Source organism: Anabas testudineus, chromosome 13 (assembly GCF_900324465.2).
Source record: "Anabas testudineus chromosome 13, fAnaTes1.2, whole genome shotgun sequence".
NCBI lineage: Eukaryota > Metazoa > Chordata > Actinopteri > Anabantiformes > Anabantidae > Anabas > Anabas testudineus.
In genome coordinates this window covers 7,146,047-7,168,424 of record NC_046622.1, presented here as the reverse complement: position 1 = coordinate 7,168,424, position 22,378 = coordinate 7,146,047, and the positions used below count along the sequence as shown (strand labels likewise).

General features: G+C 39.4%; 1 protein-coding gene across 1 annotated transcript in view; it reads left to right on the top strand.

The window, feature by feature from the left end:
• nectin3a (nectin cell adhesion molecule 3a) overlaps nucleotides 1-21,670 on the top strand; it is a 28,184-nt gene extending 6,514 nt beyond the window's left edge. The window contains exons 2-6 of the mRNA XM_026378796.1: nucleotides 7,450-7,797; nucleotides 12,429-12,728; nucleotides 14,077-14,194; nucleotides 15,301-15,452; nucleotides 17,491-21,670. Of these exons, the coding sequence (XP_026234581.1) occupies nucleotides 7,450-7,797; nucleotides 12,429-12,728; nucleotides 14,077-14,194; nucleotides 15,301-15,452; nucleotides 17,491-18,146 (1,574 nt within the window). The 3' untranslated portion in view covers nucleotides 18,147-21,670. The remainder of the gene's footprint in view (nucleotides 1-7,449; nucleotides 7,798-12,428; nucleotides 12,729-14,076; nucleotides 14,195-15,300; nucleotides 15,453-17,490) is intronic.
• Nucleotides 21,671-22,378: the final 708 nt, after the last annotated feature.

Here is a 22,378-nt window from a genome sequence, read left to right as displayed (position 1 = left end):
CGGCTACTGCTTTATTCTATTGCTGAACCTGTTTATGTGATGGGAAAAGTGGTTGTACCGGACTGTAGAAATGACACAGTAACCAAACTGCATTCTGTTTTTATTTACCACTGGCTACACATAGTACAGAGGTAGCTTTTTGTTGGGCTGTTTTACTTCCTCCCGTTTTGTGAAGTGATGATTACAAATGTGCAGTGATGCTGATTGCTCAAGGTCTAAAGGGGCTTCTTCCATCAGTATTGTTCCATACATTTATAGAGACAACAAAAAATCAAAGCTATCAGGAACACACTGTAGTACTAGCATTTTAAAACAACTGGTTAGATCGTTACTTTCTGCAAAATATTTACAAAGGAGGTAAAACTAGGTATGTTATTTATGAATAATTAATTTTTACAAACATGCTGGGAAGATCTTGCACTAAAAACTAAGTCTAATCAAGTTTTCCTGTATCAAAAAAGGTCAGAAAATACAGTACATGAACTCTCTCTTTGCTTGCTGCTTATTTCATCCTTAAAAAAGGATGAAAGTTTGAAAGGGTTGGAAAGTATGACTATGTTAAAAATGTAGTAACCCCACTAACACAGCCTGCAGTTTTTTCATACTGCATAATGTCTGTCTTAATGTCCTCCTAATACATAAAACAGATATCTGCACATTGATAGACTGCAGGGTGTATAGCCTCTATGTGACAGTCCCTAACACCATGTCGAAGCGTTGGAAAAAAAAGTTGTTGATGGCAGTTGGCAGACACAGGCATCGCATTGGACAATCATGGGAATCATTTTAAAGAAAAACAGCCAAATTCCCTCTGGGGTCTCTGTGGCATGTGGGAAACTGTGTTTCCATTATGTTAGATTGGCCTAATGAAAGTACAGTAGCCCATTTAGACCCATTCAAGGGCAGTGGAGTCTGTGATTAGTACAGAACCCATTCTCTCCAAGCTACACACACAGACACACACAGATACACACCACCCATCCAACATGGACCTGATCTATTTCTGTCCCAGTGAATGAAAATTTAACTTGGTTTTATTAGATTTTTTTTTTTAAACCATGACATTACAATATTTGTCAAAGGACAGTGATATATATGTACAGTAAATAGTACAGTACACAGTAAATAGGGTGAAAACAGTGTTTCTTAAAGTAGCAATTCTCAAATGGTAAGCTGGCTGAGTCTCCATATGTGTATCTATATGGATTGTTGCTGGGTTTAACCTTGAACAATGTGAAAGAGCCTGGTTCTTGGGAGCAGTTGTGTTTACATGTTGGTACCTTTGCAGTGGAGATGAAGATATGCAGATACGTAATATAGTGAGGCGAAATCCAATTTACAGTTGGTCTATTATGATCACAGAGGGTAATGTGGAGCCTGGACTTACCACTAGGCAGTCTTTGTTTGGCTTGATCGTAGATTTTAGTTGATGCTGTGAATAATTTAATGAAATCAATTAGACAGATACAAGACCAGCAATAAAACACCACTTGTTCTGACAGTGTAGATACTTCAGTTGTCTTTGTGTGATGTCTGGCTAATTGTTTTATATAGTGAATGTCGAAACAATTCACAGCTGTCAACTTCAGAGGCAAGATAAAGCAAGGATGCACTTCTATCCCAGTACAGATTCCAGCACTACTTTGGGGCAATGTAAATGCAGTCTTCATTAGCATCTACATGTCAGGGATTTTATACACTGAAGCTCTAATTGAGGAAGACTCCCATTGTAGCCTACCATCTTAAAAAGAACACCCTCAAAATTAAGTTACATATTCACACAGAACATTGAAAGGTTGTGACTGTCTGTGACTTTTTCTAATTGGCTTTTTGTTCTAAAATTACTAAACTAAAATACCTCAACCCCCACAATAAACAGTAACAAATCCCACACAATAAGGCAGGATGCTGTAGGGATGTTTGTGTTGCTTTGGCACACAGTGGCAGACACTGTCCTTCATAAGTCCTACGGCATAGCTGTAGTTGATTCAGAGGTTGCAGCCTATCCTGACACTGTATGTCAACTTAATTGATCTTTTTCTTTTAAACACTGATCTTTAATCAAATGTGACTTGAATTGGAAGGTCACAGAAGTCTACATTGCTATGGGAAAGAGAAAGAGAAAGGGGTTTTGAAGAGGACAGTGACATGTGAAAGAGGCCCGCCTGCCCTTTTTAAAGGCATGTCAGCCTGTGTTTGTCTCCACCATGAATTAGCCTATTGAAACAACCTCACACCCTTACAGGATACAATGCTGGGAAGGAAGGGGGTAGATTAGAGCTGTTGTAGGGACTATTTTCTTCACACTGCACAAATATTTCTTGCGATAAGGACATGCTATAAAACAGGCAGTTTGCCACTTGTCCTGTCCTGTCTAACTGATTGAGACTGAGTTATAGGCCTTACAGAAATAAAGCATAGGTCTCTGGGTCTTTGCTTGGGTTATAGGTATTATCTGATTCCACTTCTTCCTCCCCCCACCGCTTCAGAAAATAACAATACCAAAACAATGGCTTTACACTGTCTATTGAGTTTGCAGTGTTTAAAGGCACAGCTGAGTCTCAGATAATGTAGGCTGCAGGAGAAGATTTATTAATGAAATTCCCAAATGGTGCTGTGTATTTTCGACTTTTATAGTTATAATTTTCCCCCTACCCACCTACAGCCTTTACATGCAAGGCATGAGGATCTCTCTTTGAACTGACTTTTTCAGAAGTTCTTCCCTTTTGTATTAAGTTTGATCCTCTTGTCTACTTAAATGACTTGGATTGGGTTGGGGACTGTTGCTGCTGTGGGCTCTAGTCCATTGAGACATTACTGAATAATTAATTAATGACTGTATGGGTATATGGAGATTAATTTGGGTGCACTGTGTGAGGTTTTCAAATACATATTAATGAACATTTTTGAAATGTGACCTTGATAATCAGATGGAAGTTTAATAGTCAGCTAATGTTGCCATTGGCCTATACTAGTCTAAAGGACTTTAGTGCCTGGAAGGAGTATAAATTTCTCTTCACATTAAACTGTAATAAAACACTGCCCTTCACTGCCTTCCCTTGTCCACCTCCTACACACACAGTTGAACATTACCGAATCAGGGAAGAGGATTAGGCCACTGTGTAAAGATCTGGTGCAGCATCTTCAACGATCAAACCCACCTTCCACCAGTTTGTGTTTTTTTTTCTTTTTTAAATATGGGACCAACTTTAAGTTTCTCACTGTATAATCAAACTGCATGTAATCAGGTTAGCAGCAGTAGTTTAATTTTAAAAAGCTGTCCAGTGGTATACAAATCAGAACATAGACATAAGTGCTAGATAATATGGCTGAACTTTTCTGTGATTTGCGAGCTTGTGTGTTTCACTGCTAACTGGTTACAGATTATAACAAAAACTATAAACTGTAATGTCAGCACAAATTAACCATCCATTGTAGTACATACTGTAAATGTTTTTATTCAGCTATGTAGTGTGGATTTTTGACCTGGTTCAGCAGCAAACTTGGTGGTCTGAGCCACTCTGTCAGACTGCCCTAATATATCATGTATTAATGAGTTTATATAAAACTATTGCCCTAAGTAATTTACATTTTTATGCACTTACATAGTAAACAGTTGTTAAAGTACTCTTTTCTGTCTCATCTCACTCCTGTACTTCCTCTAAATTACTGACAGTTTTTTGTGCTTTCTGTCCTTATTGATTCTCTGCTCAACTCTGAGTTTCCATTTGTTTGAGTCCTTTACAGCTCTTTTAAAGATCTCATGTCTGCATTCTTCTCCTGTGAGGTCTTCAGATCAATCCCTCATGAGAGCTGTTTGACATGATAATCTATGCATAGAGTTTGTCTACATGAACATGACATATTGTCTATTTTGTTGCTGCATGTGAATGTTTTTTGGCCTTGGATCCCTCTTGTCTCACACGGTTCTAGCATGCACTTCAGAGCTCATTGCAAGGATCTCTAGCCAGAAGACAGCCTCCTCTGGGAAGGTCAGGGCCAAAGCTAGGTCAGATTTGGATAGGTGGAGATTTTGGCTCCTCAAGTGGCCAACGTGGAGTGTTTGAGCTGGTTGCCAGGCAAATAGGAAGGTTTTGATTTACCATTGCATCTTTCAAGCATCTTGTCGCAATTAGTGATGTCAGGAGGGAAAGAAACAAATATGAAGCATTTCTTCAAAGGGCAAGCATTTCCTTCCCATGAGTTCATTCTTTCCTTATTTTTTTTTTTTCCTTTTTTTCAAGGAAAAAGAGGAAAAAGTGCAGCCTGTCTTTCTCTGGTCAGATGACGTTTTGCAGGCCAGGGTTCTCCCTGTGGTCTGCAGCAGAGTGTCACACTTAGATTTTACTGAGAGTTGAGCAGCATCCAAACAGTGACACAGCATATATATGGCCAACATGTGGTTATTAAATGTTACAATTATTTGTTTACTGGACAAGATGGATAACCACTAATGAAACTATTGACAGTCTTGAGCTGGTCCTCAGCTCTGCTGCAGTGTGCCTGTTTCCTTGATGAAACAGCATGACGGCTTTGTTTAACGCACTGCTTACATTTCATTTGCCTGCAGTATTTTAGATAATATTTCACAGTGCTCTAGTTTGCGAGCCCGGGCTGTGTTCTTCTTGGTCACAGCTAGCTGTGCCAAGTTTCCCCACTCTCCTCCTGGCTGTAGGTATCCCATGCAGAGGCCATCTGTCTCTCCTCCCTTTATGGGAAGGGTGGAGTCCTCTTTAAGCACTTCCTCCCCCTTTCTCACCCTCCATTCCTAGTTACTCCCAAATGCTTACTGTAAAACAAACAGAACATAGCATGGATGGAGTCCAGTTTCTTTGTGTGCTTTGACAGACTTGAAAACGAACACACTGAGATAAACTACATACGGTAGCAGTTGGAGTGTTGTGTCAGGTAGCTACAGTATATAGAACATGTTCAGGAGAACCCTACTCGAGACACAGGTCTGCATATAACAACATAATGTCACACAGGCCAAGGTTAGTTGATTAGTCAGAGAACCAGTGTTGAAGAAGGATTTTACCAGTGAGCAATCAGTGTTCTTGTACTTCTTGCTTGTTTTCTCTAATGCATAATTTTATACAGAAACTGTGACTATACCTTAAAGTTATATTTTGTCAAGCAAACAACAGAGTTGCCCTAGTAAGGGGACAACAAACAGCTGTTGTGTCAGCTCAGATAACTGTGAAGTTGAGAATGCAAAACCCACAGGGATCTGACCCTGATTCTCCCCCACACCAGTGCACCTAGAGGACTGTGGCAAACGCTGTGCAAACAGGGTAGGGTAGCACATGCACTGCAATGCATATTGTAGCATTGTGAGTTTTTTTTTTTTTTTTTGTTGGCTGAATTCAAAAGTGGGGGACATGATTCTAAATTATTATGGAGAAATGTAATAATAACTCAAAGTAACTTTCCCACGTTGTCTTTCCAAGTTAGTGACAGATAAGGCAGCCTGGGTTAAATACTTCTGGTTAATAGGTTCAACACCTAAATACAATGTAAAACTGTGTTAGATTAGTTTACCCAGCAAGGCAAGAAGCACAAGGAAAACATTTTGAACATGTGGGTCAGCAGAGAAGAAAACAATCAGGAAACCCCAAGTATTACAGCACAGCATGAAACTTCACAACACAATACAACATACATTTAAGACTCAGCAGCCATTCAGACAAAAAGCCTAACTCTTCCACACATGGTCACACACTTATTCCTTATTTTGGAAAAGAGAAACTCTCTCTGTTTCTCAGTGTGTGTGTGTGTCTGAGTAAGTGTGTGTGTGTGTGTGTGTAATCACTAAAATTACAGGGGACGTAATGGAGCACGGGGAGCCTCAGCCTCCCTGGCTATATTCCTCACAAACCAAGATAGCATTGCTGTGGCTTACCACTCACATTCATGCCAAAGACTCAAAATACCAGCCAATGGACCACTTTTATAAGCTTTACTCCATACACATCCGAGACTATGCACAAAGTGGAAATTTATAGCACCCAAATATAGCTTACTGTGACTGCATCCGTGTCAAGAAAACTAAGATGTGCTGTTTGAATATTTTTGAATGAAATCTACTTTTTACATTTTATTTATAAAACAAACATTTTCACAAGGTTTAATAGGGGCCTACTCTACAATTTCATCCCGACCAGTGTTGTAAATCTTTGTACAACCTCGTAAAAATGTTTAATTGTACATGTTTCTATCAATGACTCATTTGTGTAATTATCTTTGCAAAAAACTGAGGCTAGGATTTTGTTTTCTGTTCAGAGCAGTATCCATGACCTGCAATTTAGGATTTATTTCAGGTTAGTTTCCCAAGATTCTGCATTCATTGCCAGTGAGCTGTTTTGAACAGTAGCACATCTATCAACTGTGACATGCAGATTACTGTCTATACAGCTCAAACATTACAAACATGTTTATTTCCATCCATCCATTATCCTAACATCGGCCATGTTTATTTCTTATTTTCCTATTTATTTATTTATTGCTTTGACAATCAAAGTTTTATTTTGCAGTACTTGCAGTATCTCAAGGAATACTGCAGAGTTCAAAACCAAGTTTACATGTTGAAATTATTTTAAATTACTCATTAAAAGCAAAGGTGGGCTTCAAGTCAAATTAAGGGCCTCATAAAATGAAGGAATAGCCCCATCACATGCTTGTTTTGTTTCATCATCTTCCAGAACTTTTTCCCCTTTACTTAAAAGGTGCTCCGATAATTAGCAAGAGGAACAGTCTCAGTGTCCTGATGTGAAAGTGTGTTGCTTGTTAAGAGGGAAAGCAGAGCACTCAGCATAACACATGTAGAAATATAATACATATGTAGAAATCTAATAAAATTGTATTCTTCTTGGCAGGTGGCAGTAAGGAAAAACTTAAATACTGTTGGTCTATTGTGCTTTCATGTAACATATTATTCACTATTAACATCAGAATGTGTTAACAGGTTGTAAGACATTTGACATTTACCTGGTTAATCTCACACAGAGGTCACAGTGGTGACAAGTAGTTTTAAAATGCAGGTAGATACACCCTACTAGATTCTGTGTCAGTATATGCTAATGTCTTGTTTCCTGGTGTTAACACTGATCAGTACTTCAGAAAAGCAGCAATTTCCTCTCCATTTGCTTCCTGGATTAGCATATCTCACCTACTCAACTTTGAATTCTAGTCTTGTCTGGTGATAGCACATCTTCTGTGGTATTGTAACTGTCAGTGATTGAAAAGAAAGTTGCTGTTTGACAAATTTAATTTAGATTTAAATTAACACACACATTTTGCCACACCGCTAGACACCGGTGAACAAAAACTGTAATCTCTGAATCCAATGAAATAAAACTTTCATGAGCAATCAGATCTTCCATTTTAATTATAGCAGCAACAATGAAGTGGCTGTCTAACTGATTCTTTTTTGTTTTTTTCTCTCAACAGGTGTGAGCAGTAGCCAAGTGGAAGTTCATGAAAAAGTGAATGCAGTGTTGGGGAAAAACATCACACTGGATGGCAAAACACATGTGGGCTCCAACCAAAGTGTCACACAGATCTCCTGGGAACGTCGTCTTCCTTCAGGCACCATTACCTTGGCAGTGTTCAACCCTGAGTATGGAACCTCAATCCCTGACCTGTATGCCAAGCGCATCTCATTTGTTTCCCCTTCAATTCAAGATGCTACCATTACACTTACAGAAGTTGGCTTTGCAGATAGTGGGGACTACATCTGTAAAGTGGTAACATTTCCCCAGGGCAACTCACAACGGACTATCACTGTCAGTGTATTAGGTAAAGTAGAGCTTTCCTAATGAGCTGTCTCATTCTGTTCTTAAATCCCTTTTTTTCTAAGCAGGACATTGTTGGTTGTGATTAGGCAAAGCTTATGTGGCCAGTAAGTGTTTGCCCTGAAGGAGTAGAGTTCTCCCTGAAGCCACCCAATTTTTTTAATGACTACCTGGACAGACACTATTTATGTTTAAATCCCTGCAGGAATCTCCAGCTGTGTATAGGCTGCTGTGGTCCCACTCATTTCACACTTACTGTGTGAAGAAGTGTTACACTGGGTTTGGTATCTTTTTAGAAACGGTGTTTCACTGGGTCTCCTTAAGAACTTTAGTTGAGCCATTTACATCCTGTATATAGACACACATACAGTACAGTACAGTACAGTACAGAAGTACTGTCTACTCATGTAGCAAACATCTAAACAGAATGGAGAAAGTTCAAACTGTCCCCACTTAGTTGCATGCAACAGCAAGTTAATTGCAGGGTGTGATACACTCATAACAGTCAGTTACATTTAACCAAGCTGCATGAAAACGTTTGACATCACTGTTTTAAAAAGTACAATGTGCAGCATTTTCCCCCAGAGGCATTGAAAATTGTTGTTAGTTCTGCATTCTTTACCCCTCTGTCACTAATTCTAAATTATACCTCAGTCAGAGTAATTGTCATTTGAAAAACTGTCACAGACACTGAAGAAACTGATATTGAAGCCATTTGTATTTCCGTCATAACCCCAACAAATAATGTACAATGCCACAGCATTTATTAAATGCAAAAAAATACCAAACACTACACAAGATGTTAATTTATTAGTGCTATAAATGCGTAATAATAATAATAATTTATAAATTATGCAGTTTTGATGGTGATACATTACCATTTTCTTCCATCCTCATATACACATACACACTGTATGGACCCCTGCTCTTTGAGGAGCATGAACGTTTGAACGCTGTGCTCAGCGTATGTTTCAAGCTCTGTATGGGTGATTGCATTGCACATAGGCAGAGCTGAGAATGGGAGATTGCACTGTAGGCAGTAGCTTCTTGTCTCCCTGTGGAGAGTGAAAGACACTCTGATGACTAATGAGTGGTACATTAAGTGATGCTGTGACAGCCACAGTGTCTGGGACCTCACAGAGTTCAATTACACCTTGCTCTGCTCTCTAGCCATCTTCTTCCTTGACTATACTTTTAAGGCTACTTTACTGTTCAGAAGTAATTAGGGTCTCATATAGTTGAAATATGTTTTGCAATTTGATACTGGTCATATGGGAATTTGTTTGTCCCACAGAGTTTCTTTGTTTAGAACTAAAGTCAGAAGTTCCTGAACCTTTTTCACTGATAACAATATTTTCAGAAAGAATAGGATGACTGTAGCCCAACAATGACAATTAAAACGATTCTGACCCAACTCACCAGTTGTTGTTTAACAAATTGTTTTAATATGCAGGATATTGAATATTCAGTATATGTTGTACATTTCAGTTTAAATTCAGGGTAGAGGTTTTCAGTTTTGTTTAGCTTTTTAGGTTAATTAAAATGGCCTTTCATTCTTTCAAGCAGTAAACACCCTCATCCCCATGAATAACGACCAAAATTACACACATAATTGTAAGAAGGTGCAGCACACACTGACTTAATTTTAAAATTCACACTCTTGATAAACAGACCTTGTCTTACATTTAACCAGTATCATGAGAGACTTAGCACACAATGTTTGTATTGGCCAAACATTTTCTCGCTTTCCTTTTCAGCTTTGCCTGCAACTGCTCATAGAGAACATACACAGTACTGCAGGAAGGAACCAGAGGAAGAAAATATCACACATATAGGGAATAAATCAAAATGACCTTTTGTTTTAACTGTTGACAGGTCAATAGAAAATCTACTTAACAATAGTCTTTCTCAAAGAACCAAACACACACATACACACTCACATACACACACACACACACACACACACACACACACACACACACACATATTACATTTAGAAGTTAGATGTTGTTGAAAACTACTGCAGATAGTTTTTCAACCACATAAACTTCAAGTATTTAAGCTGTATCCACCTACCATAAACTGCATTCTCCTTTGTTTTGAAGTTGTCTGTCCTTTCATGTGGCCAGTAATGCAGCTCTGTTTGCTGAGTCATAAAATGGAGAAATCAGTCCCACAGAGAGATGGTTAAAGTTGCTTACTCATGGAGGCCAAAAACCTGAAGTGCCTCGTATTTGTCTTGTGAAAAATGTTTCATATCTCTTTTCAATTTATTTATACAGTGCTGGCTTTTCTCCATATTCTGTATAGTATATATACTGTTTATAGTAACATTATAGATCTTCTCTTGTCCTGTTTACACAGGCAGAGGACAGCCTTATCTAACAGCTTACTTGCAGATATTCCATTGATCTTACCTGCTTGCCAACCATGATTTCATTTGCACATCAAATTGTGGTTGTTTTTATACACAGTCTTGCTTTTGGCATTTGGCAGCATTGAACCTTCATCTAAGCAGCAACATTTTGCATCACAGCATCCAAAATCTAAAACAGAATTGTCGTCTTATATCAAAAGTGATATACATCGACTGCTTTAAATAGTAAAAATCCCATTTTTAATGCTTAATCTTACTATAAAACTATCCAAACATGATTCATGACCACAAAACATCAAGCTTAATCCCTTCTTTATTGAGGTTCCCGCTTTGACGTCAGTGTTTGGTGTGCATATGTGGATCTGAACATATGTAAGCGGGAAAGGGAAAAACATATGCAGTCAGTCTACTGAAGGGAAATCGTTACCTTTCCCCTAAAGCATTTGCACTCATCTAATGTGAGCCCCTCCCTTCCTGACAGCAACTACAAATTAATGTGTTTCTCTGATTTAGTTATTCTGAAGTTTCAGACAGCTCGCCTCCTAACATAGAGAAACTACTGTTTATAGTCAGAGGCCTGTGAGGAGGGGCAGAGAGCAGCGAGTAAAGAATGTGAGGTGGATGACTGAGAGTGGTGTCCCCACCCCTCCACGGGGTACACGAGACGCCAGGTTATTTTTGGAAAAATGGGGTGCTGGGAGTTATTTGTGTTTGTTGTTGGACCTCCTGCTTGGCCTATGTGAAGGAGGGTGGCAGATGTCTTAAAGGTGGTTGCCTTGTCTTGTGCATTAGTGCGGTGTGTGCCGCCACGTGCTGCCTTTAAAACTGTCACCATTGCAGTAAGTGGAACAGCTGTTAGGGCTCTTTTAAGATGGACAGACATGATGTGGTGCACTACAAGACAAAAAAATGGAAATTAATATAAACAGGGAAATTCTGTATCAGTGACACTATATATGGAAGTGTGACCTTGTATTTCCGTTGTACTTCACTACCTCTCCATTGTGTCCTTCTCTTTCAGGACACTCTTTTGTATTTGGACTGTCCTCCTTTGTCTTGCTGAACTTTCCCAAGTGTCATTTCTGACTGTTTGTGATTATTAAACAGGGTCCAATATGTTTTTTAGGCCAGTACAGAACAAGATAAACTGCTCTACTGTTTTGCACAGGTAGAGGATTGTGTTATTCTGGTCACGTCCCTCATGCATGCAAGATGATCTGTTTAGTGTCTCTGTTGAGAAAATACTTGTCATATGTAAACCTCAAGCTACAGTGGTGAGAAATATGCGAACCCATTTGGATTGCCTGATTTTATTCATTAATTGGTTATAAAATATGATCTGGTCATAAGTCAGGGTTGAAATCTGGGTTCTGAGTGGGCTGCTACAAAAGCCATATTGTCTTTGTTTGAAGTCACTTTGTAGTAGATTTACTTTACGGGTTATTGTGTGCCTCACCCAGAGACAGCAGTGCTAAATTTTCTCCATTTCTAGAAGGTTCAGCAGATCCTTCTTGTAAATGACAAGCTCAAAATGTTTGGTTGTTATAAGTCAAATCAGCTCCAACCCAAGCTTAAAGTCTGGTTTCATTAATTGAACTTAGTGAACTTGAACTTTGGTAGGTAAGTAGCTTTTGTTGATGTAATTCACCTCAGGGCTTGATTTAGTGTGATTTTGAGTAATGTAGAAATGCAGAATAATTCGATGGGTTCACTTACTTTTTCTCCCCTCTGTACCCTTAGGAATCCATGGTAACATTATCCCAGCTCTAATGCACTGAGAAATGTTAGTATCTTATCTTTCCATCTTCCAGTACAGCACAATATACATTACATTGTTGACTGTTAGGTAGCATCAGATTCTGTAATATTGTTTGTTTTCTCAAAGTCATATGCACATTTCAGGCAATAATACACTTTTTCTAGAAGCATCCATTAGGACCAGTAGATGCTACTATTGTGTATTATTTTTTCCCAAATGCATCCTATGTTTGATGATTATAAACCTCATAAGTCTCCACTGAAATGCCTCTATATGATTGAATAGCACGGTTCATCAATTTTTAATGTATATGTTAAATGGAAGAAGTCAGTCTGCTCCCGGGCAGTTAAGTATACTGTGGCCACATCCTTATGTCCGTATACTATATGATGTCCATTATTTATTCATATACACACAAAGAGATCAATATCAATTTTGTAATCTTTATTCCATTCTGTCATTCCCCTTCCTCCTCTTTCTCTTCATTCTTCTCTCAAAGTGGAGCCAAAGGTGTATGTGTCCGCCGGCCCATCAGCTCTGCTGGATGGTGGGAATGAGTCATTGGTGGCTACCTGCATAGCAGAGCGTGGACTTCCAGCTGCAGAGGTTTTCTGGGAGACAGAGCTGTATGGGCGAAGTGAGAAACAAAGTCAAGATGAGCCCAATGGCACCACCACAATACACGTGCGCTACATGTGGCAGCCGCAGAGCTACGCCCAGGGGAAGACACTCACCTGTGTGGTGCGTCACCCAGCCCTTCAAACAGATTTCCGCATACCCTACGTACTAAATGTTCAGTGTAAGTGTTGAATTATAAGACCCTCTTAAATTCCCATGTTGTCTTTCTGTCTGACAGAATCTCATGATACTAAAATATTTTCTTTGTCAGAAAATGTAATGAAAAGACCAAAATCATGAATGAATTGATCCCACTACTATGCGTTTCCTATGTAGCCAAAGCTGATTTGAGTTTGTGTCTTGATGCCATAAAACCCCACAGTTGTCCTGTCTTATTTTAGAATTTCTATTTTAACAGATTAGAAAAATCATAGTATATTACTTGAAATATATAACAAGCTTTTTTTTCTTTTGAGTCAGTTTATTTAGCTAGATGGACTGTAACCATTAAATCTACATTTATAAATAAGTCAGGAAATTTGAATATTTAGGTTTTGAATGAACAGATTTGGAGCTGGGAGCTACCACCCAGGTTCATAGCTTGATTCATGAATATACTCACACTACTTTTACTCTTTGCCCATAAAGGGACCATTTAAGAGTCATCTTAATGTTATAATTATTGATGCTTACTTCCTTGCTGAGCAGTACAAAGGGGTAGTCTGTGTTTGGATTGCGCGAGTGCAAGCTAATGAAGGTATTTCATGAAATATTGATCAGGCCTCAGCAGCAACAGAAGTAGCAGGAGGCTGGATGGAGACACACAAACACCAAGGTTAATACAGGACGAAAGAGCCTTTCCAGCTCAATAAATCATGTCAAATGCAGAGACAAGGGATTTTAAGTGCAAAAGAAGCACAATTTCAACGTTGAACTGCCTGTAAAGGGTCAGTGAACACGATGAGAAGAGGCATCTTCCTGTGAGCTGTAATGAGTTCCTCATTTGTCCTCGAGAGAAATGAAAATGAAAAATTGGATATCTAAGTCAGTGTTTGCCATGTTTTATTACAGTGGCATGTTCTGCGCTTCATTTAGGCCTCCACTTACCTTCCTTTGTGTTTTTCTTTGTCGTGGTGAAGCAGTAGGATTTATTATTAGCTGCAGTACATCTACTGTCTGAGTGAGTCTGTCATTTTCTAACTTTCCACCAACCCAGAGTCATTTGTTAGTTCTCTTGGCTCCTGTTCACCACAAGATCCTGTACCCTGCTACAGTCCTGCACAGCCTTTGTTTTTGTCATTGCTCGCTACTGTGTTTATAATGCACGCTTTGTTAGCGCTGAAAAAGCTCATTTATCATGAGACTGCTGGGATCACAGTGACTGATTATTAAGTCCTCGTCTTTTTACCTTTTGAAAAAAATAAATTAAATTACTTTTCGTCTCATTTTTTCATGCAGGCAAGACCAACTTCACTGTAGTAGGATGTAAAAAGTAACCTCATATGTTTTTGTCTTATTTTGTTTTACAGTTGCACCAGTGGTATCAATAATTGGACTTGACAAAAATTGGTACGTGGGTCAAGACAATGTGAAGTTCATCTGTGGTGCCAAAGCCAACCCACCTGCCCGTCAGTTCAGATGGATCAGGTGAGTATCCCAGAAATATGCCTTCTAGTGTATAAATTTCAGCTCAATTACTCATTTCTGATCAGATTTGATCAGAAATTTGATAGATTTTCCTCCAAATAGGATTACCAAGAAATTGTTGAACATATTTCCTGCTAATAAGCCAGCCTTCATTGCCCTAAATACAGGGGACAACTGTATCTATAGCTACTTTCAGTAGTATTGGAGTGCAGTACTCAGGCTGTGCTTGTCGATTCATAAAGTTGGGAAGATTTAAGAGAGATTTGTCTTGAGATTTTTAGCAGCATGTTAAGTCATATAACATGATCTGGACTGCTACTGAGGTTTTCAAATAATGCAATACAGATTCCAGCTCCCCCTGTTTTTTTTAGCTTGGACAAGCTCATGTGTTTAAGAAAAATCTATGTGAATGAGTTATCCGGGGTATAATGAAATTTGGCTAAATCCCCTGACGCTATTTCAAAATACCAGACATTTTGACAAAACTTAGAGGCTGCTTAAATGATGATTTATTTTTTGTATGCCTGTTTATGTGGAACAGTTTAGCATCGCACAGGGGAAAACATGTTTTGTTGAACTACAGATGGTAGATCAGTTGCTTCTTCATCTGTGTGCATAGATTTAACTGTATTTAACCAAACTTTCGCACAGTGGAGACGCTTATGCCTATAAATTAACTGCAGTGTAATTTCGGAGCATGCACACTGGAGCTGTTGTATGCACTACTGCACTCATCAGGAAGACTCCAAGCTATAAATAAAAGATTCCAAACAGTTCATGCACCAGAGCAACACTGGTTTATTGGCAGCTCTTTGTCATCATATTGGTATGAAAACAAGAAATATGGTCTCATTCGTACCATGTAACGTCTAGACGTCCAAGTCTTATTTTCTTTCTTTCTTTCTTTTTTGACCAAACTTTGTGTTCATGTAAAAATATTTATAACAGACCAACTGAACCAACATGGCAGTGACATCATTGCAAGTCAGTGTTTAGGTTCTTCAAATATGCTTTGAAAGTTAATATTAAAGTTTGTATATATTTATTTTGTATGCATGTCTGTTGTTCTGTACACTGAAATATTAAAATGTTTCATTTCTGCACAGGTTGGATGGAGGGATGCCTGAGGGTGTTGATACGTTAAACGAAAACTTTGCTTTCACTCGCCCGTTGGAGCGCAATGACTCTGGAGTGTACCGCTGCGAAGTGACGAATGACATTGGCCTCAGCACTCGTGACGTAAACCTTTGGGTACAAGGTACATTATAACTTATTTTTTAAAATGTTTTTTTAACCATCTTCTTACCTGATGTTTTACTCTTAATTATCTTTAATAGCTGAGAAATCAGTGCCTTGTCACATTCATAGAGCCTTTCTGATATAAAGTAACCCTCTCGGTGTGTTTAACACGTCTTGCAGAGCTAATCGTCCATATAAATGTTCCTGCCCAGATCCACTTTCACTCATTCCTGGCAACAGAGGAGCACGGAGTGTAGATAAAGAGTATCACTGCCAGACGTTTCCAGTGTTGTGGTTTTGGCAACTTTTGATTTCTCAGATAAGGAATTGGGTGTTTACCTCTGTTGGTTCAGCAAAGTTTGCACCCATGTAGCCTTTTTCTTTTGTTTAAGGTCAGACTTAACAGTAGGACATAATGAACTGTGTTCACACATTTTTAGTACACAAAAGTATGTGCGAATCTCATTAAAAATGTTATTCACCAGTATATTGTTGGGATGGGACTTCCCTGGATTATCAAAGAGGTTTCCCTAAGATTTATATCTTATGTTAAATTGAGTTGATTCATTGACATACATTTTTTAATTTGCTGCATACTAAACTACTCACGCCTGCCTCCTCTGTCTGCTACTAGAGTTCATTATTCTAAGGTCAGGGTGTGGATCCTGAGAACTCTGCATCTCTTTTTATTTTCACTTCTCCTCTGCTGCTTTTAATCCTTTTCCAAACAAAGCAACTGCTGCTTTTGGACATGTACTCACACATACATACTCGCACACACAGATCTTTTGGTTTCTCACTGTCAAGAGGAAAGAGCTGGAGAAGCCCCAAAAAACACTGTCAGGCCCCATCTGTGTACAGGCTTGGTTTGGAGTACTGCTCCAAATGAAAGCACAGCTGACATCCTGTCCGGGATAGACTTGCACCGAGCAATTATCTTGCTTCTCTTGTCAAATATTAGGACTTGGGAATTTGGCCTCTCACCTCCCTCCCCCGCGGAGATAGCCAGGTTGAGCTGAATGATATTCCCTCCCCCCTTCTTGGGTGCTTGATGTAGCTGTTTCACATTCCCAGTTGTCTCTGCAGCCTTGTGATTTTTGGCTGCTTGTGATCAGCTACATGGTTGCAGCTGGCGATAACCTGCTTGGGGTTAAAATGTTGCTGCAGGGTGGGATTGATGGTGACTGACGAAAGAGACAGTCGTCAGTGTATCAGTTCACTGACCTGATCTGTTTCCATTATCCTCCCTCATGCTTTTACTTTACCCCTGATCCTTAAGGGCTCACATACAGGGTATAATTGCAGGTAATTGGATTCTTATTCTGTTACACAAATTGTGGAAGTCATTATAGCTCTATGGGGACTTCGGTTTTGATAACTAGTACTCAAAACCTCCTGGAGATGCAGATTTCTTTTAGTGTGGGTCATATTGCTTTGTAGTCAGGACTTTGATGTGCCTTTGCAGAGATCGACTAGTGGTATCAGACTGCTCTGAGCCCCAGAGGCTGGAGGTCAGAATGGAGACACTTATCCTGACCTTGAGCTACACTCAACCCTATTCTCTCTAGCTCTGGCTTCTATCACGGACTCTGCTGGAGCATAAATCAAATGCAGGAACCTCACATTGATCACAGTGTTTCATCTTCTCACATGACTTCCCCACAGCAGGATTTGGACACAGAGAAGGAGAGCTAATCACACTCACTCAGATGCTCATGAGTACATGTCCTCTGTCCTATCCTTCTCTGTCTCTCTCTCTCTCATGTTCACACACACAATCACATTTAGCACTTAACCTCTTTCTGCCCCTCTCATCTTCTCCTTTTTGCTCTAAAGCGCAGCTTTCAACAGAGTCTTTGGTCTCAGGAGAGGCATCTCCCTGCTTCGACACGACACAGTGTTGTTATAAATGAATGTAAAAACCATTCACACTTGCTTTGTCAGTCATTACAGGACGTAAAGTGCAGTCTTTCTCTTCTTTAGTTTTATTACTTCTCTCTCCATCTGCTGACCTTCCTCTCTGGTTTAAATCTTTTCATCACATGTTCATGTTGCAGATCCTCCCCCCACCACGACAGCCCCCAGCACCACTGCATCCCTCCTGCACGACACCTCTGGGACCGGCACTGCTGCGGTGCGACGGAAATCCCCATTCACCTCTCCGACCTTGGCATCCTTACCTGACAGCAACCTGGGTACTATAGTTGGCGGGGCAGTGGGTGGAGTTCTGTTCCTGATCCTACTGCTCATCCTGGGTGGGGCTTGTTTTATGCGCCAGCGCAGAACCTTCAGAGGAGACTACTACACCAAACAATACTTGGGGCCCTCTGACATGCAGAAGGAGTCTCAGCTGGATGTGCTGCAGCCACATGAGCTGCAGGAGGTCTACGGTGACAAGACGAGCAAAGGCAGCCAAGACCTGAAACCCAAACTGGGTGGAGACATAATTTACCCCGACTACACCCCTGAACGCAAGGATAGGGACGACTGGCCTGACAGGGGGGACAACCACAGAGGCCTCAAGGAGGGAAACTACTACCCTGATCATTACAACACCCAAAACATGCATCCCTGCGGGCCTCCCGTACACAGCACCATAGTAAACAACGGCTCCCCTTATCTCCCAGAGGACTGCTATGACAATGGTACAGACAGCGACTATGTGTCCCACATGGACGGATCTGTGATCTCACGCAGGGAGTGGTATGTTTGAGGAAGGGAGCAAAGATAAAAACGAACAAATGACTGAGAATCGTTGAGCAAGTGACAGATAAATCATAAAAGGCTGTATCATTTGTGTAAAAGGATGAATTAAAATTTCTCAGCTCTGCTTCACAATGAGCTCTTTGAACAAAACTGCTCTGCCTTGATTGTAACCACTTAACCTTAAGGACATGTTTGTGGATTGTATTACACTTTTGTAGCATTTCAAGGAGCTACAAATTTGCTGGAACACCTGATGTTATCTGTGTAGGCTTAAGATGCTTTGGCACACGGAAGTTTCAACTGATGTGATGAGGTTTTACATTCTGGTTGTTTGTCTTTACAGCTCAGGTGTTCTTCCTGACTGACTGAGCTCTGCTTCCATAAAACCTCAGAACGTCTGGGGCATTTTTAAAGTGGTCTCGCAGTGTTTTCATACAGTTGAAATGTTTATCATGACCACACGCAATATTTAAAGCAAATTGTATTGCATGAATTAAAAAAAAAACCTAAATGTATCATCACATTAAAGGGAAAGCCACATGATTTAAAAGGGAGCATTACAGAGGGAAAAGAAGACTGATGCCACAATAGTATATTATAAAAAGCACTGCCCCTCACAGACCTTTGGTAAAGTTCTGTAGCTTTTGCAAACTAAAACCAAGCCAGTCACATGGCATCAGAGAGAGGTCACTGACAGTAATAGTAGTTTAATTTCAGCATCACTTTATTAGTTTTACAGATAATCCTTAAGGTTTCACTCCTGGTTTATTTGGTGACACCCATGGTTGTAACAGTAAGTTAACACACAAAACCTCTAGAGCAGCTACATTAGACTTACAAGAGGGACTACTGGTGCATGTGCTTTCAGTGCCACCAAACAGACTGATAAAGCTACTGATAAATAATTTGTTGAAGATTTAATATCATGCTGCACACAATGCAACAGCAGGGCACAATAAGTCAGTATTGCTGAGGACTGTTTGTAGTGAGTTATTACGCTTAGCGCTATGTGTGGTGAAAACACTTTCCATTTTGTTGTGGTTACTTCAAAATAAAAGCCACAACTTGTTTGACCAATGCTTTAAATGTGAAACAGCAGCAGTAGAAAATGCTCGGTTAGCATTAACAGTAACTTGCTACAGCGCTGACACAGGATGAAGACAGTACTGCATTGCTGGATTACATGCATGAATTGTTTTACCTGTGATCCTCTCGTGCTCACAGTAGGTTGTCAATCTCGATTCAGTGCAGGAATAGCAAAGTCCATCACCAGCGGAAGAAACTAAATCTTAAGGATAATAACTTTAATCTAATACACAATTATCAGTATTGAAATGTGTTCATCCAGTCACGCTCTTACAGTGGAAAAAGCACAACTCCATCATTACAGTTGTGAGCAAACATCAAAGGAAGTCAACCCAGCCTCAGCCTAATCCACTTAACCATGATAACAGGCTTCATCGCTGTCTTTTCCATTTTCCCTCCTTCGTATCCTCTGATTTCAGTCTGCAAGACTAACACCCTATTGGTCATTATAGTTTTTATTTAAACGTGAGATCAAAGAAATGTGTTATAAATACCAGATGTGACTTTAACAGCTGTCATCATCGAACGTTATGTGGCTCCATAAACCACCGACAGTTTCGCTGCTCCTACTCAACACTCTGCAGTCGTGATTCATGACGGTAAATAAGCAAAATAAAAAAAATTTAAAACGTAAAAAGAGCAATAATCAACTGATCTTTTAGCTTTAGTCTGAATGTGTTTGAAGTGTGATTATTCCAAAATGTTGGAAACACTGTAAGCGGCTGATCACAGAACAGGCTGTAATGTTGGGGTTTGGCTCCTCTGAGGATACACAGTGATCATGGAAACTAGAAATTTAATCCATGATTGAAAAAAAAAGTTGGTTTAAGAACTATCTAGGTTAGAGCTGCCTGTGTAATGGCTCCCGAAGGGATTTTTTTCTTCTCCTACAAACAACAAACCCAGTGAAAGTTGAAACAAAAAGAGTTGACATAATCAGTGATCTCATCTCTCACTGCTGCATTTGACCTTGCACTTCCATCCTCAGGAATGATACATGTATCAAAGTGGCCTCTGCAAAGCTTCACTTGAAAGGGAAAACATACCCCTTTTTGGAAAGATTCCCTTTTACTCAATCTTTGGGTATGTTGCTAGAAGAAGGAGCCATATATGTGCATTACAGTGAGATCAGGACAGGGGCTTGCATACATTTCGAGGTTTCCTGCTTTGTATTGGGGTTTTATAGTTTGTGGGAGCACATTTCTCTCTTTTCCTATGTTCTTTCAACCCTTCTCCACCCTCGTTTTCACATGCCAGGGCTTTGGTCAAAGGTTTAGATGTCTGAGAATAAACTACTTTAATCTCTCCAGCTCGTTCTCACTCTCATCGTCGCACACATGCACCCAGGCCGCCGCACATCTGCCACTGCTGGCCACATTCAAAGAGCAGTCCTCGACTCAAACCTCGAGCTTTTTAATTAACTTTTTTTTTTTTCGCTCTCTCTCTCTTTCACTCTCTGCACTTGGCAATGAAAGTGCTCGAACCAAGTGATATATGTCACAATCAAGTCGGCATGCACGCTTTTTTCAGCTGATTCACAGCCGTCAACTTGTTTCTTCTTTGGTCACGTTGCCTCCGTTCTAAAAATGGTCTTTTCACTCAGTTTGTGGTTCATCTCCAAAGACTGTTTAAGCTCAAGCTGAAGTGATGAATGTTTTTGTATCTGTCTGGTTACGTTTTGGTCAGCTGGTTGCATGTAAATTAAGTTATTCGCTGCATCTCATCATTTCTCATCGCTGATGTTTGTATAGATGTACATAAAGCTGATAAGTTAGCGTAGGAGTAGTTGTTCTCTCGTTTTGATTCATATGTTCATGTACAGTTTGTTTTGGACTCCCCTACTGAACAGCTGGTGCCTTACACGGGCTGAGAAATGTACAGAGAGTGGCAGTTACTGAAAGAATTCACATAAAGGACATTAATTTGAAAGAGGAGGCCTGACTGGTCCATTAATGTCTTCCAGCTTAACGTTACATGATTTATTAAAACATCTGAATAGACAATAGGTTGATTGTCGAGCCTTAAACACTTTGAACGGACAAACGTAACAAGTTAGTTACTGACAAAATTGTGATAAGTAAAGTTTCACTGGGAATTTAGGAAAGCCAGATTGATAGAAAATATTATTGTCTTGTAAATAATTCTGGCTGTTTTTTATTATTATTGAAAATAAATCTTTTTTTTTTATGAAATGTGTAATTTTCACAGAGCATTAGTTTGTCTGAGGAGCGCTTGTCTCGTGGTAAAATACAGTGGGATCCCGTTTTCACTGCGTTTTTTTTTTTTTGTTGTTTTTTTGTTTTTTGTATTTGTTCTCGAGAGATTCTGACCAGTTCTTTTTTATGCTGTTCTTTGAATGATTGATATCTCACAGGAATCAGAGATGAAAGTGCGATGGATTGTATTTTTTTTCGTTGTATGCAATAAAAGACCACCATTATTGCACCAAATGTGTCCTGAGACTCTGCTTTCAGAGCAAATTTGAATTTTATTTTATTTAATTTTATCCTTGCATCAAGTCAGTGAACATATCGCTCTAGAGCTCATTGAGTACGTACAGGGAGAAAATTACACCACCAACCTAAAGTGTGGCATTATAGATAGTGAGTAATTGTAATTATAAAAAAATATATATATAAATAATATAATATAATAATATAATAAAATAAATAGCTGCTGTATTTTTGCTTAAAAGTTTCTTTAATTAGTTGAAACAAATGCATTGGAGTTACAAAATGACTGTGAGGATTTCACATGCTCTTTTTGATGCCAGTTTTTTTTTTTTTTTTTTTTAAGAACGCCCCTGAGGTAAAACATTTCCAACATTAAGCTGATTTCCAACAGAGAATTAATCAACAGCTTCTTTTGAAATCCATGTTTTTTTGTGTGTAAATTCAAGCCTCCCACTAAAGGAGATTGCTCACAGCCTCTTGCTAAACACAGGAAGCAGTTTCATAATGAATTAGTGTAGTGTAACGCCTGGTGCCTGAACAGGAGCCAGTGATCAGAGCGAACGAGGTCATCAGGAAACTACATGCACCTGAGTAAATTTGACCTGAGCTCATTTAAGTGGCTTCTCCTCAAACCTGTTTCACTTCTTGTTCTCCCAGGTGTAAATCTAACCTTTACTCATGTGTGATTCACTTATTTGTT